This window comes from Tauraco erythrolophus, unplaced genomic scaffold (assembly GCF_009769465.1).
Source record: "Tauraco erythrolophus isolate bTauEry1 unplaced genomic scaffold, bTauEry1.pri scaffold_52_arrow_ctg1, whole genome shotgun sequence".
NCBI lineage: Eukaryota > Metazoa > Chordata > Aves > Musophagiformes > Musophagidae > Tauraco > Tauraco erythrolophus.
In genome coordinates this window covers 392,101-407,370 of record NW_028238620.1, presented here as the reverse complement: position 1 = coordinate 407,370, position 15,270 = coordinate 392,101, and the positions used below count along the sequence as shown (strand labels likewise).

At 64.6% G+C, this 15,270-nt stretch overlaps 1 protein-coding gene across 1 annotated transcript in view; it reads right to left on the bottom strand.

Annotated features, from left to right (window-relative positions):
• Positions 1-15,270, bottom strand: part of MROH1 (maestro heat like repeat family member 1) — a 51,092-nt gene that overhangs the window by 25,805 nt on the left and 10,017 nt on the right. Inside the window, exons 6-19 of the mRNA XM_086630828.1 lie at positions 13,984-14,135; positions 13,363-13,503; positions 12,545-12,637; positions 11,942-12,020; positions 9,757-9,870; positions 9,167-9,240; positions 8,682-8,801; positions 7,325-7,435; positions 6,391-6,535; positions 6,223-6,263; positions 4,789-4,930; positions 4,394-4,446; positions 2,183-2,290; positions 705-824 (exon numbers count right to left, since the gene is read on the bottom strand). Coding sequence (XP_086486954.1) covers positions 705-824; positions 2,183-2,290; positions 4,394-4,446; positions 4,789-4,930; positions 6,223-6,263; positions 6,391-6,535; positions 7,325-7,435; positions 8,682-8,801; positions 9,167-9,240; positions 9,757-9,870; positions 11,942-12,020; positions 12,545-12,637; positions 13,363-13,503; positions 13,984-14,135 — 1,493 coding nt within the window. The remainder of the gene's footprint in view (positions 1-704; positions 825-2,182; positions 2,291-4,393; positions 4,447-4,788; positions 4,931-6,222; positions 6,264-6,390; positions 6,536-7,324; positions 7,436-8,681; positions 8,802-9,166; positions 9,241-9,756; positions 9,871-11,941; positions 12,021-12,544; positions 12,638-13,362; positions 13,504-13,983; positions 14,136-15,270) is intronic.

Here is a 15,270-nt window from a genome sequence, read left to right as displayed (position 1 = left end):
TCGGCCGAGTGGGAAAGGGAAGGGGGGGGGGGTGTGAAGCCGGAGAACGGAGCTGGCCGGGAAGAGGTCGGTCTCAGCGGAGGAGTCGTTCGAGCTGGGGTTGAAGAAAACGCTGCGAACCACCCACGAGCAGAGACTTTGAACGGGGGGGAACGGCTTTAAGCTAAAGGAGCGTAGAGCCAAGGAGGAAATTCTTCCCTCTGAGGGTGCTGAGGCACTGGCACAGGTTGCCCAGAGAAGCTGTGGCTGCCCCATCCCTGGCAGTGTGCCAGGCCAGGCTGGATGGGGCTTTGGGCAACCTGGTGTAGTGGAGGGTGTCCCTGCCCATGGCAGGGGGGTTGGAACTGGATGCTCTGCGAGGTCCCTTCCAACTCAAACCATGATTCCATGATTTCCCCAAGGAAGCAGTTCTGCCAGCATGCTCAGGGGTGGGGAAGAGCACCCCATCCCAGTCTGGGGCCACACGCCACTTGAAGCAGTGTCCCAAGGCACCCCCTGCATCTCACCCAGCTTCAGAGCCCTCTTGCCCTTGGGTTGCTGCACATGGGCTCCCCTCGCTTTCCTGGGCACACTCACCCAGATGCCGTGATCTATCCTACCTGGGCCAGGCGTGGTGGGACCGGAAAAGAGAGGTCAGCATGGTAGGACTGCTCTCCTGGTCCATTAGGATGACCCTAGGGATGTTTGGCACAAGTCCTCCTTACCTCCCTTTCTGCCTCCTCGTGGTATCTGGCTGTTTCCAGGAGCTCCTGGAGCTGCTTTTGCACGAGGTCTTTGCTGGCACATGCCCCAAGCGTCGTCCCAATGCATTTATACAGGAAGTTCTGGAAGAGCAAGAGGAACGTTACCATCCCGTGAGTGTGAGTCCCTCGGAGGCAGACTGAGCTCCATCATGCACAGATTACTCCTTGCAGCACCCTGGAGGCACGTGCCCTAAAGCAAAGGTGTAGGACAACGAAGGAGTTGCAAAACAAAAAGACTGCACCCAGAGCAGCGTGGGCAGCAGGTCAGGGAGGGGATCCTGCCCCTCTGCTCTGCTCTGTGAGACCCCCCTGCAGTGCTGCCTTCAGCTCCGGGGTCCCCAACAGTAGAAGGACACGGAGCTGCTGGAGCGGGGCCAGAGGAGGCCACGGAGATGCTCCGAGGGCTGGAGCACCTCTGCTCTGGAGACAGGCTGAGAGAGTTGGGGCTGTTCAGCCTGGAGAAGAGAAGGCTCCGGGGAGACCTTCCAGCACCTCCCAGTGCCTGAAGGGGCTCCAGGAAAGCTGGAGAGGGGCTTTGGACATGAGTGTGGAGTGACAGGACAGGGGGTGATGGCTTTGAACTGGAAGAGAGGAGATTTCGATGGGATCTGAGGGAGAAATTCTTCCCTCTGAGGGTGCTGAGGCACTGGCACAGGGTGCCCAGAGAAGCTGTGGCTGCCCCATCCCTGGCAGTGTTCCAGGCCAGGCTGGATGGGGCTTTGGGCAACCTGGTGTAGTGGAGGGTGTCCCTGCCCGTGGCAGGGGGGTTGGAACTGGGTGATCTCTGAGGTCCCTTCCCACCCAAACCATTCCATGATTCTATGGCAGAGCCTGGCCGTAAGCAGCTGGGACACTCAGAGCACCAGATTTTCCAGCGATGCCTCTGCAGCCCCTGGTGACCAGCCAAGCCAACTGCTCCTACATCCCTGCAGAAACACCCCGGCCTCCAGCAGCCACCTCCACGGGGGAGACCTCTCCCCCCAGCCCCCCCGTCCCCTGCGCTCACCAGCCCGGAGGCTGCAGCCTCGCAGCCCACCCCTGCCCCGCCGCAGCACAGCCGGGGTCAGCGGGCAGCTCCCTGCCCGGCTCCGCTCGCTCCTCGCTCCGCTTAATTCCGGCTCCGTTCCCAGCGGACGTAACACCAGGTGCAGAGACCATCAAGGGGGTCTGACTGGCACAGGGGGAGCAGCACAGCCCAGTTGGGACCTCTCGAGCCGGCGGCTGCGCTGGGGACTGACCAGTATTTCATGTTGGAGGTGGCCCAGCCACCTCGCTCACCTCCTGCTATTTCTCCTTCCCTCCCAGCGTCCCTCTCCCAGTGCCAAGCTGCTGGCGGAAAGACGCTTTCGGGAAACGTGGAGGGTTGGATCAGCCCTGCCCGGCTCACGCCCCGCGGCAAGACGGGCACCGCTGCTCCCCCTGCTCCCCGAGGCCATCACCTTCTCCAGCGGGAAGCCGTTGTAGCTGTTCAGCTGCCGGCACATCTCCGTGACAAAATGGCAAATCCACGTGTTGTCGGAAACGGCCGCCAGCGTCTCCCGAAGGAACTGCGGGAGGAAGAGCCGTCAGGGACCCAAACCAACCCGCCGCGGGCGAAGCCAGGAGCCTCCGCCGGGAGGGGCGAGAGCAGCACAGCAGCTAAACCACGGGCAGGGGGGTGTCAGACCCCTACCCCTGTCTGTGCCAAGCATGCGCCCCCTGGATGGCCGTGGAAGGCGACCTGGCCCTTCGGAAGGCAGCCTGCCCACCCTGGAGCCCATCCTGCCCGCCCCGGAGCCCATCCTGCCCGCCCCGGAGCCCATCCTGCCTGCCCTGGAGCCCATCCTGCCCGCTCTGGAGCCTATCCTGCCCCCCCAGAGCCCATCCTGCCCGCCTGGAGCCCATTCTGCCCACCCTGGAGCCCATCCTGCCTGCCCCGGAGCTCATCCTGCCCACCCCAGAGCCCATCCTGCCCGCTCTAGAGCCCATCCTGCCCACCCCGGAGCCCATCCTGCCCACCCCGGAGCTCATCCTGCCCACCCTAGAGCCCATCCTGCCCGCCCCGGAGCCCATCCTGCCCACCCCGGAGCCCATCCTGCCCCCCCAGAGCCCATCCTGCCCACCCTGGAGCCCATCCTGCCCGCCCCGGAGCCCATCCTGCCTGCCCCGGAGCCCATCGCCCATCCTGCCCGCCCTGGAGCCCATCCTGCCCGCTCTGGAGCCCATCCTGCCCGCTCTGGAGCCCATCCTGCCCGCCCCGGAGCCCATCCTGCCCGCCCCAGAGCCCATCCTGCCCCCCCAGAGCCCATCCTGCCCGCCCCAGAGCCCATCCTGCCCGCCCTGGAGCCCATCCTGCCTGCCCTGGAGCCCATCCTGCCCCCCCAGAGCCCATCCTGCCCCCCCAGAGCCCATCCTGCCCGCCCCAGAGCCCATCCTGCCCGCCCCGGAGCCCATCCTGCCCGCTCTGGAGCCCATCCTGCCCGCCCCGGAGCCCATCCTGCCCCCCCAGAGCCCATCCTGCCCCCCCAGAGCCCATCCTGCCCCCCCAGAGCCCATCCTGCCCGCCCCGGAGCCCATCCTGCCCGCCCCGGAGCCCATCCTGCCCGCCCCGGAGCCCATCCTGCCCCCCAGAGCCCATCCTGCCCGCCCCAGAGCCCATCCTGCCCGCCCTGGAGCCCATCCTGCCTGCCCTGGAGCCCATCCTGCCCCCCCAGAGCCCATCCTGCCCGCCCCGGAGCCCATCCTGCCCGCCCTGGAGCCCATCCTGCCCGCTCTGGAGCCCATCCTGCCCCCCCAGAGCCCATCCTGCCCGCCCTGGAGCCCATCCTGCCTGCTCTGGAGCCCATCCTGCACCCCCAGAGCCCATCCTGCCCGCCCAGGAGCCCATCCTGCCCGCCCCGGAGCCCATCCTGCCCCCCCAGAGCCCATCCTGCCCGCCCGGAGCCCATCCTGCCCGCCCTGGAGCCCATCCTGCCCGCTCTGGAGCCCATCCTGCCCCCCCAGAGCCCATCCTGCCCGCCCAGGAGCCCATCCTGCCCGCCCAGGAGCCCATCCTGCCCGCCCATGAGCCATCTGCCCCCTGGAGCCCATCCTGCCTGCCCCGGAGCTCATCCTGCCTGCCCCGGAGCCCATCCTGCCCACTCTAGAGCCCATCCTGCCCGCCCCGGAGCCCATCCTGCCCACCCTGGAGCCCATCCTGCCCGCCCCGGAGCCCATCCTGCCCACCCTGGAGCCCATCCTGCCCACATGCAGCCATCCCCCCCGCTCCAGAAACGTGCCCTATTCCTCAGGGCCAGTTCTCTTCCGAGATAAACTGTGCCCAAATAACTGCCATTGCGGGAGGAGCGGGATGAGCTCTGCCCGGTCCTGATTGCTCCTCCGTGCCCTATTTCTCCGACTAAGTGGGGAGACACTCCCGGGACCGCTGTTCTCTGACCCACCAACCGGCCCCGAAAGCTCATTTTTCACCTTCCCGGCAGGAACCGCGTGCCACCCCCCGTGCCAGCCCATGTCTCCGCTGCCACAGAGACCGTCCCTGCCACCGCGGCGAAGGTGAAAATCCACCGGTGCCGGCCGGAACGCGAAGCGCCGGTGAGCCCGGCCGAGGGGAGCTCCGCTTGCCGCTTGCCCTCCCACCGCCCTGGTTGCCACCCCTGAGCAGGGACCCTTACCAGCAGCAGCTTCTCTTCCCACTCCTTCTGGGACAGGGACTTCTCCGTGTTCTCTAGGAGAAAGCACAATTTTTCACGCTGGTTTCCCATCCTCGCCGTCCATCGCGCGGCCGGGGCGGACGCGCTCTGCAAACACTGCGCGTCCCGCGCGGGGTTAACCGCTGGAGTCACGCAGGCACTCCCGGTAGGAATTAGTGGCATCAGAGTGATTAAAGTCCTTATGAAAACAGGGAACGGCGCTTCTTGAGAGACCTTCGAGGTGCTGAGGATGGCCAGGCACGCGGGCAGCACCCCACCCCGTTCTTGGGCACCCCCGAGCATCCACGCACGCGCAGCCCAGTCCGGAGAAGGCGATTCCAGCAGAGAGTTTCTCCGGTGCAGAAGCCCCTTCCTACCTTCTATGTGCTCCACCAAGAGAGGGACCTTCTTGCTCCAAGGCTGGTCCAGCGCGGGGTGGACGCTGTAACGCAAGACGTGCAGCAGGCGCAGGGCGGCCGTGCCCCGGCAGTCGCCCGCGTACGGCTGCGAAGACACGACCTGGAAGTTTGGGGAGAGAGCAGAGGGTGTCAGTGCAGGGAAAGGCACTGAGAGGTGGAGAGGCAGAAAACACGAATCAAAACATGCAGGAATCCCAGAATCCCAGAATGTCAGGGATTGGAAGGGACCTCAAAGCATCATCTAGTCCAATCCCCCTGCCGGAGCAGGACCAGGTCCTTTGATAGGACAAGGGGTAATGGTTTTAAAATAGAGGGAGGTAGATTCAGGTTGGATATTAGGAAAAAATTTTTTACCATGAGAGTTGTAGAACACTGGAACAGGTTGCCCAGAGAGGTGGTGGATGCTCCATCCCTGGAGACGTTCAAGGCCAGGTTGGACGAGGCCCTGAGCAACCTGATCTAGTTGGAGATATCCCTGTTTGTTGCAGAGGGGTTGGACTAGATGGCCTTTGAAGGTCCCTTCCAGCCCTAACCATTCTATGATTCTATGATTCTATGACCACCTAGATCAGATCCCACCAGAACGCGTCCAGGCGGGTTTGGAACATCTCCAGAGAAGGAGACTCCACACCCTCTCTGGGCAGCCTGTCCCAGTGTTCTGTTCCCCTTACTGGGAAGTTCTTCCTCATGTTTAAGTGGAACCTCCTGTGTTCCAGCTTAGATCCATTTCCCCTTGTCCTATCATTGGATGCCAGTGAGAAGAGCCTGGCTCCATCCTCATGCCAGTCACCCTTTGCATATTTATAAACATGAATGAGGTCCCCCCTCAGCCTCCTCTTCTCCAAGCTAAGAAGACTCAGCTCCCTCAGCCTTTCCTCATCAGGGAGATGCTCCACACCCTTCCATGAGGAACGCAACACTGGCAGGGGATCGACCTCGACACCTCCACGACACCACAGCATCCTCCCTTTGCTCCAGCTGCTGGCAGCGAGCGACGCTCCTGGACTCGTGCCCGGGCGCAGGGGAGCAAAGCTCAGCCTCCCCAGGGTTCTCAAAGCCCTGGTAGAACGGCTGGAGATCGGCACCGCAGCACGCCCCACGTACACCGCCCTGGGCACCTAAGAGGGACCCTGAGCTTCCACAACCTACACGGAGACCCTCCCGCACGCAGCGGGGACGGGGTGCGCCCAACCCAGGAGGCGCAGGGCGGCTCTGGATACGGGCACCTCTGCCTGGAGCAGGGAGGTGAAACGGGGCATCCACCCAGCCTGTTCGCCGGGGCAAGGTCGGTCCAGGCTTCTCGTAGTCCACCTGGCACCGGGCAGGGACGGCGCGTTCTTTGGATGCGCCGGTAAGCGGAGAAGGGCAGAGCTCTGCCTCCGGGCCACTCACCAGCAGCCTCGTCGTTAGAGCGTAGGGCGAAGGAAGATTTGCTACAAAAAAAAGGGAAAAAAGAAAAGCGTAAGATGGCATCTCCCCTCCCAGCACAGCGGCTGCCCGGCGCGCGGGCGAATCCCAAGCGCGCGCATCCCGGCGTCTGCCGGGGACGCCGGTACCGACCGTTCAGGTCGTAGCGGATAAGGGACGGGTTTTCTCCTTCCTCTTGCTTCTTCATGGCCAAATACATGAGGCTCTTGCAGAGCGGGGTCAGGGCGTTGGTGAACTGGATCGGGGTCACAAACTCCAGGAGGTACGGCCACAGAACCTGCCGGGAGCATCATGGAATGGGTTGGGTGGGAAGGGACCTCACAGACCACCCAGTTCCACCCCCCCTGCCATGGGCAGGGACACCCTCCACTGCACCAGGTTGCCCAAAGCCCCATCCAGCCTGGCCTGGAACACTGCCAGGGATGGGGCAGCCACAGCTTCTCTGGGCAACCTGTGCCAGTGCCTCAGCACCCTCAGAGGGAAGAATTTCTCCCTCAGATCCCATCGAAACCTCCCCTCTTCCAGTTCAAAGCCATCGCCCCGTGTCCTGTCACTCCACGCCCTTGTCCAAAGCCCCTCTCCAGCTTTCCTGGAGCCCCTTTAGGCACTGGGAGGTGCTGGAAGGTCTCCCCGGAGCCTTCTCTTCTCCAGGCTGAACAGCCCCAACTCTCCCAGCCTGGCTCCAGAGCAGAGGTGCTCCAGCCCTCAGAGCATCTCCGTGGCCTCCTCTGGCCCTGCTCCAGCAGCTCCATGTCCATCTTGAACTGACACCTCCACCACCACCTTGCTCCAGCCTTAGAGAAGCTCACGGGGAGGGTACGGGTGGGTGGTGGGGGAGGACGGCTTCCCAAACCAAACCTCTGCCCCACTCTCGGAGGGACAGGGACGGTGGCAATAGCTCCTACAAGGGTTGGGAGTGGTGACGACCCCATCCCACCTGGCACATGGGGCACCCTGCACGTCGCACGGGCTGTGCCAAGGGCAGTGCGGGACCCACAGTGCACGGACGGTGGCCCCGGGGCCAGCACCGGCCACCCCGGAGGTGGAGACGACTGCGCTGACTCACGTTGTTCATCCTGTCAACGGTGGTGCTGAGGAGGAAGAGCGTGTTGACGCTGATGCTCTGGACGCTGTCGCTAGTGAGGTCATCGGCATCCAGCGGCTGCTTTTTGGGGTGCTGGAAGAGAGGGAAAGGGCTGGGAGCAGCTCCGGGTAACCCCCTCGGCGAACGCGCGTCGAGACGGCATGCTGGGCACACGGCACGCCGGGCACATGGCACGCCGGGCTAAAGGCACGCTGGGCACATGGCACGCCGGGCTAACGGCACGCCAGGCACACGGCACGCCAGGCTAAAGGCACGCTGGGCACATGGCACGCCAGGCTAACAGCACACCGGGCACATGGCATGCCAGGCTAAAGGCACGCCGGGCACATGGCACGCCGGGCAAACGGCACACCAGGCACACGGCACGCTGGGCACATGGCACACCGGGCTAACGGCACGCCGGGCACACGGCATGCCAGGCTAACGGCACACCGGGCTAACGGCACACCGGGCTAACGGCACACCGGGCACACGGCATGCCAGGCTAAAGGCACGCTGGGCACATGGCACGCTGGGCAAACGGCACGCCGGGAAGAAAGGGCAGAACCCGAAAGCCTCCCGGTTCATGTCCCATCTCCAGCTGTACCCATGGAGCTCCTGCAGCCCAAACCATCGCCCCTGCCCCTCTTTGAGGCGGAAAGGGATGAGGCCAAGGGTGGGTTTCGCTGCATCCATGTCTCTGCAGCCCCTCTGGATGAGCGGGGCCGGAGGCAGCCAGGCCCCCACGTACGGGAGCTGACCCTGACCCAGCCTGGCTCCACGGTGGGCACGGAGTGGGCAGGAGACGGAGGTCCGGCCAGCGCAGCCCCCACAGCCCAGCTGGTGTCCTGGGACAGCTGCCCTGGCAGTGTCCCTCCCGCTCCTGAGGTTTGCCCCAGCTCCTCCTTGCTCCAGAGGCAGGAACCACAACGCACCGTCGGGGTGGGGGAAGAAGGGCAGGAAGCTGCGGTGCCACCGTGCGAGGGCTGGGGCAAGGGGGACGTCCCGAGGGTCCGAGGTGGGCAGCCTGCACGCGGGCAGAACTGGGGGGGGACAGGGGGTTTGGGCACTTTGGTCCTGGAGCAGGGGCTGCCCTGGGGAGGGCTGAGGGTCCGGCGAGGCTGCAGGCGAAGCGAAGCGACCGCCGCAGGCTTCTGCCAGCCGCACCTCCCCGCTGCGGGCAGCGGCGGGCAGAGGGATGGCAGAGCTCCGCAGGACGCGCTGCGCGACCGGAGACGTGGGTGGGGAGCCCGAGACGCGCGCAGCCGCAGCCAGGGACCTGCCAAGTCCCACCTGGGCACCTTTCCTTCGGAGTTTTATCCCACCCGGACGCGCTTACCGCATCCGAGGGAAGGGCGCACTGGCGGACGAGGAACTCCATCATGGCCTCCCCGCCGGGCTGCTCCAGGTAGCCGTGGTGAGCCATGGCACTGATCACCTGCACCACGGCCCGTTTCACCTGCACGGGCAGAGCAGCGGCACCGGCATCGGTGCGGGGCGCAGGGGGAAGCTGCGAGCGGGGTGGGGGGTTCTTGCTGCTGCGGGGTCCTCCTCACCGCTGCCCTTCGACACCTCCTCCTCCTCCTCCTCCTCCTCGGCAGCAGGGAACGTTATTATGGGTCTCACATTCAGCCCTTCAACGGGGTTTGGGCTCTGGCACCGCACGGGGCAGCGGAACTGCCAAAACTCCAGCCAGGAGAGAGCGGAGCAAGCGGAGGAGGTGGCAGAGGACAGCTGGGCTGGCAGAGGGTGGGGGGCACGGCCGTGCAGAGCACCCCAGAAACCCCCTGCAGTATCCCGCGGGGGAGCGGAAGCTCCGCTCACCTTGTTGCTGCTGTCTTGCAGAGGAAGTTTCATGGACGAGATAATAAAGGGCTTTTTAATCTCCATCTGCGAGGCTGAAAAACAAGAAAAAAAAAAAAGGAGACGGGCTCTGAGGCTCGGTGATGCTCTTGAGCTGTCAAGGACACAGCTGCTGATCCCAAACATTCCCCTTCCCCGACAGGGAAAGCTCCGTCCCTTATGGAATCATGGAATGGTTTGGGTGGGAAGGGACCTCACAGACCACCCAGTTCCAACCCCCCTGCCATGGGCAGGGACACCCTCCACTACACCAGGGTGCCCAAAGCCCCATCCAGCCTGGCCTGGAACACTGCCAGGGATGGGGCAGCCACAGCTTCTCTGGGCAACCTGGTCCTTTGCCCCCCTTCCCAGCTGGCCAGGGCACCAGACCAGCTTCCTTCTCCCTAACCCTGCAGCCAAGGATGGGCTCACCTCCTCATCCCACGTCCCAGGAGGGGAACGAGGGGGCTCATGGACAAAGGGACCCATCGCAGGAAGGAGAAAGCCCCTCCACGCCTTCCTGCTCCGGGATCCCGACAGGGAGCGCGGCCGGGAGCCGCCCCGGTACTCACGGGCGCTGTTGATGATCTGCCTCATGATGAGGAGCGTTCCCACGCGGCTCCTCTCGTTGCTGCTCTCCAGCTTCGGGAGGAGGAAGGCCAGCACGCGGTCAGGGAACGAGCAGGCTGCGGGCACCAAACCAACCGTTATGGGCACGCGCCAGAGCCAGATGGACCATCATGGGCACACGCCAGAGCCAGACCGACCATCATGGGCACACGCCAGAGCCAGACCGATCGTCATGGGCACACACCAGAGCCAGATCGACCATCACGGGCACGCACCAGAGCCAGGTCGACCATCACGGGCACATGCTGGAGCCAGACGGACCATCATGGGCACGCGCCAGAGCCAGACCGACCATCACGGGCATGTGCCGGAGCCAGATCGACCATCACGGGCACGTGCCGGAGCCAGATCGACCATCACGGGCACACACCGGAGCCAAACCAACCGTCACGGGCACACACCAGAGCCAGACCGACCATCACGGGCACACGCCGGAGCCAGACGGACCATCACGGGCACACACCGGAGCCAAACCAACCGTCACGGGCACACACCAGAGCCAGACCGACCGTCATGGGCACACGCTGGAGCCAGACGGGCCATCACGGGCACACACTGGAGCCAAACTGACCGTCACGGGCACATGTCACCCCGGGGAGGGCACCCAGCCCGAAGATTTGGGATGGGGGCACCGCATCCCTGACACGGGGGGGCATCCCGCCCCGAACATCCCCACGCGCCGGCTACACGTGGCAGGGCTTTGCCTGCTGCACCAAACCAGCGGGAGATTGGGAAGCGCCGCTCCTTCCCCGCTCCCGGCGGCGCGCCGCGAGCCCGGCTAACCGGCCCGGCCTGCTGCTCCTGCCCAGACCGGAGCTTTTCTCGGGCGCTTCCAGCAAATTCCCTGTGCTCTCCAGGGAACCGACGGAGTTTAAATCACACCTTCCGACGAGCGCCGCCCCGGCTGCCAAAACATTTTGAGTGTTGAAAATAAAAGCACGCCGGCATCGGAGCGGCACTGGTGGGTGCTCGGGAGGCGGGTTTGGGGAGGGACGGGCTGCTCCGAGGCCGGGCAACCTGGAGATGGTTTGGGAAGAGGCAGCTGGGCTGCGGGTTTGCCTTGCCCAGGGCTGGCAAGAAAGGGCCATCGCCCGCCCGTGACTCAGCAGCAGCTTCTCACGCTCCTGCTCTGGTTTTTTGGCACAGCCGCTCGGAGAGGAGAGCCCAAATCGGGGGGAGACGGAGGCTGGGAGCGTTTAAGCTGTAGGTGAGCCCCCATCTCCTGCTCGACCCGGCCACGGGGACCCTCCTGCGCTCCGGACGCGCGCGGTCACCCGCAGCGACGATGGCATTCCCTGTACACGAGGTGCAGCAACGAGGGGTCGGGATGAGCCCCAAAATAAAACGACCCCTGACCGCAGGCACGGCACGCTGCGGAACCCAGCTCCTGGAGAGGTCTCAGCAGGCTGGTAGAGCTCCAAAAGCCCTGAGGAAACCTTGGGAACTGTGCCAGGCACCTTTGGGAAGGTCCCTGGAAGGGGATGGTGAGGTCTGAGGGGAGCGGAGCTGGCCCCACGCTCCTCAAAGAGCCCCAGCAAGCAACGGTCTCCCTGGGTGCCAGCCTCTACGGGCACACATTCCACATGCCTGATGCCACGGGCTAGAGCCAGGACATAAACCACCACCCTTCCCTCTCCAGTCTCCCCACGTGGCTAAGAAACGTCCATGACATCCCCCAAGCCCGTCTGAGACCAGGGGGAACCATCTATCCCTGTTCCTTGCAGGGGGTTGGACTAGATGACCTTTGAAGGTCCCTTCCAGCCCTAACGATTCTATGATTCTATCTCCAGCTCCACCTGGAGCAACGAAGGTAGATGGAGCTGGCTCCGTCCAGCTCCTGGATGGAGGAACAAACTCCTCCACCCACCACGCAGAACCCCTTGGAGGGGATCAGACCTAGGAAAAACATCAGCCATGGTGCAGCACATCCCAGACCTCTCCAAGGACTTTGACCAGCTGAGAGCATGGGGAATAAACCCCTCCATCCACCACACAGAATTCCTTGGAGAGGACCACAAAGCACCAGGAAAACCGCCAGCCATGGCACAGGACGTCCCAGACCCCTCCGAGGGCTTTGACCGGCGGGCACGGCGGGCTGCGGGACAGCCACGCCGCGGCAGCCCTTACCCAGGACGGTGAAGCATCGCAGAACCTCGGTGTGATTTTTAACAGTCAGGGGGACAGACGGATCCGCAGGAGCACAAATCTGCCGGAGAAAGAGCTGCCGTTAAGGACGTGTCCCGGGAAGAGGCGCCGGCAGGCTGCAGACCCAGCCCCGGCGCTGCGCTCGGCACGGGCGCCGTGCCGAGATTCGGGACAGACAAAGCCCCGGGCTGGCGGGTGACAGCGTCCCACGGCACGGGGTGGTGGGACGGTCGCTCCGAGCAGAGCTCTGCCCGCGCTCGTAGCAGGTTCACCCATCTCAGGGAGACCACTTGGGAACGAGGTGCCCACCCAGGAGCCACGGGCTCCTATAGAATCATAGAATCCTGGAATGGTTTGGGTGGGAAGGGACCTCACAGACCACCCAGTTCCAACCCCCCTGCCACGGGCAGGGACACCCTCCACTCCACCAGGTTGCCCAAAGCCCCATCCAGCCTGGCCTGGAACACTGCCACGGATGGGGCAAACTCCTCTGGTGTTTAAACGTGCCCCGTCACCCAGCTGGGACCGCTGGAACCTCTTCCCAACAAGTCAGCCCTTCCTGGCCGCGCTCTGCCCAGCCCTTACCTGGGGGTGCAGGGTGCCCAGGAGAGAATCCAGCTGCACGTCCAGGCTGCGGCTGCCGATGTTGACGGAAGCTTCCAGGATCTGGCAGAGGCTCTGCTCAGCAAGAGACCAGGTTGCGGTTAGCACCGGGAAAACGCTTGGGCTCCAGAGGAGGAGGGAGGATCGGGACCCCCGTGCTATGCCAGCCCAAGGAGAGCGCCCACCACGGCGGCAGCGAGCGGCATGACCCATCTTCCATGTGGGACACAGCTTGGGCATTCCCAAGAGCTGCCTCTTCCCCCAGTGCCATTGCACGAGGCCAGGAAGAGGCACGAGTCCACGAAGAGGCACGCTGGCCGCTGCGAGCCACGGCTGGGTGTGCGGCGAGAATCATAGAATGGTCAGGGCTGGAAGGGACCTTCAAAGGTCATCTAGTCCAACCCCCCTGCAAGGAACAGGGATATCTCCAACTAGATCAGGTTGCTCAGGGCCTTGTCCAACCTGGCCTTGAACGTCTCCAGGGACGGAGCATCCACCACCTCTCTGGGCAAGAACCAGGCACACGGCACGGTGCCAGGAGACAGCAGCAGAGATGGGCTGCAGCCCACTCCATCCTTCTAGATCACTGGGGACGACCACCCGAGGCTTGGGCTCAGTAGCAAGAGGGAGCCTGGCATGGGGCTCAGCAGCTCAACATCCTTCCGGCACCGCCGAGCCACTGCCCAAACCGTGGCTGGTGGGAAGAGATACTCTACCCACCCTATACCCAGCAAGGCTCCCAGTCAACAGGGCTGGGGACGGGTCCTCAGCCCCCACCGCCAGCACTCATCGCCGCTCACCTTGGATATGTAGAAGGCCTCCGTGTGCTTCTTGTAGAGGGCGAGGATGCCTGGAATCAGCTTAGGGAGCTGCTCCTCCAGCTTTTCGCTGGGCATCAGGTAACTCATAGGTCCCATCGCCTCCACCACGGCCAGTCTCAGCTGCTGGGAGAGGTCGTGCGTTAACAGTCGCCGCGCTGCTACGGAGCTGCTCTTCCTGATGCTTCCAGGGGGCTCCGCGCAGAGGCAGGGACAGCGTCCCGGCAGGCTAAGCGCAAAGGGTGCTCAGCAGGGAAGGGGGACACCTACACACGTCACCCACGGCTGCAGAGGACAAAACCTGGCCGGCCACCTCCCAGCTGTGGCATATGCCCGGACCGTTCCCCAAAGGGCTGCGCCAGCGCCCCACGCTCCGCTCTCCGGCACGGAGACGGCGCTGGGGGAGCAAGCGACCCGTTACGTACGGGACACGAGGATGGAGGGAACAGGGCGCGAGGAGAAAAGCATCCAACCCTAAATCAGACCCGGGGGCTTTACTCTTTTGGGGGCACGTCCTTACGAAAGGGGACGGGGGAGATGCCGCGATGCCGACGTCGGACCAACAACCCTCCCGGGAGGTCCTGCCGTGCCCCGCGCCCGCACCTTGGCCTCGCGGTGCTGCAGCCAGCTGTTGAAGAGCACTTCGTATGCGCTGAAGATCTCGTTGGAGAAGGTGTCCTTCCTGACCGTGGGGTCGGGGGCCTTGTCCAAGTTGGCCAAGTACTCCTGGATGCTCTCGCTGAAGTGCTGCAGAGCTGGCGGGCAGAACGCGCGGTTAGATTTTTCCCGACGCGCACAAGACAGTGTTTGTTTTAGCCCCTCCGAAAAAGCAGATGGTCGACGTGCTGTTTTCCTGGGCAGCCTCTCAAGGGAGAGCAGATGCACCAGGACTCTCCCTGGCACGCTGAGAGACTTCCCGAGAGGTGCCCTGGCTACCAGGGATCCTGGCCGGTAGCCACGCCAGAGACACACGCTGCTTTGCGCTGCCTGGGCCGGGGTTGATCCAACCAACTCCCGAGACCTGCGGGAGCGCGGCTCTGCCACGCGGGATACCCCGACGCGCTCGCCAGCAGGTCGGGCGGCCAAGAATTGCAGCCTCCCAGCCGCGGGCGAGCCAGCGCGCCGCACCTGGACGAGTTCGCCCGGTCCCGGGGCCACTCGCGCTGCGCCGGGAGCACGTCTTGTTTTCCCACTTGCGCGTCGGACCGGCGTCTGCGTAAGGGCTCGTGTCCCGGCTCGGGCGCCGGGCTCGGCTGGAAACCGCTGGGACACCCATCCTCTACCTCCCCCTGGCCAAGGGAGCCTTCGCCCCGGCTTGATGGGCTCCTCCAAGGCTTTGCAGGGTCCCTGGGGCAGCCGAGGGACCCCCTAACGCCAGGAGCAGGTCCCAGCCGACAGCTCCCGAGGGCTGCAGACATTCTCCCAGTTTTACTGGAGTTACCCGACAGCGGAGCGCACCGGAAAGGCTCCCGAGCTCCAGGAGCTCCGGTGCGGGACGCTGCTCCAGATGCTCAGCACGAACCGACTCGGGCTGCTGCCCAACGCAGACGTGGCAGGCAGGCTGCTGGCACGCCGGGCAGCTTTGCCCACGCAGCGTCGCCGTACCAGCCTTCCACAAGCCCAGCCTGGCCACCCCAGCTGCCCCACAGCCCCAGCGCACCCGTCTGCCCGTCCCTCAGCTCCTTCCAGCCCCATCCCCGGGACCCCCAGGCACCGGGGCGCACACGGACGGACCCCGCTTTCCCTCCCCGTGCTGCCAGGGGCACCCACGTGCTCCCTCCCTTCACCCCTTCGGGCACAGCCAGGCTCTCCAAGCCTCCTGGCCCTTCGCTAGCTGTTTCCTAATGGAGGGAGCAGTCATGGCCACCGGCATCGCCACGGGCCAGCGAG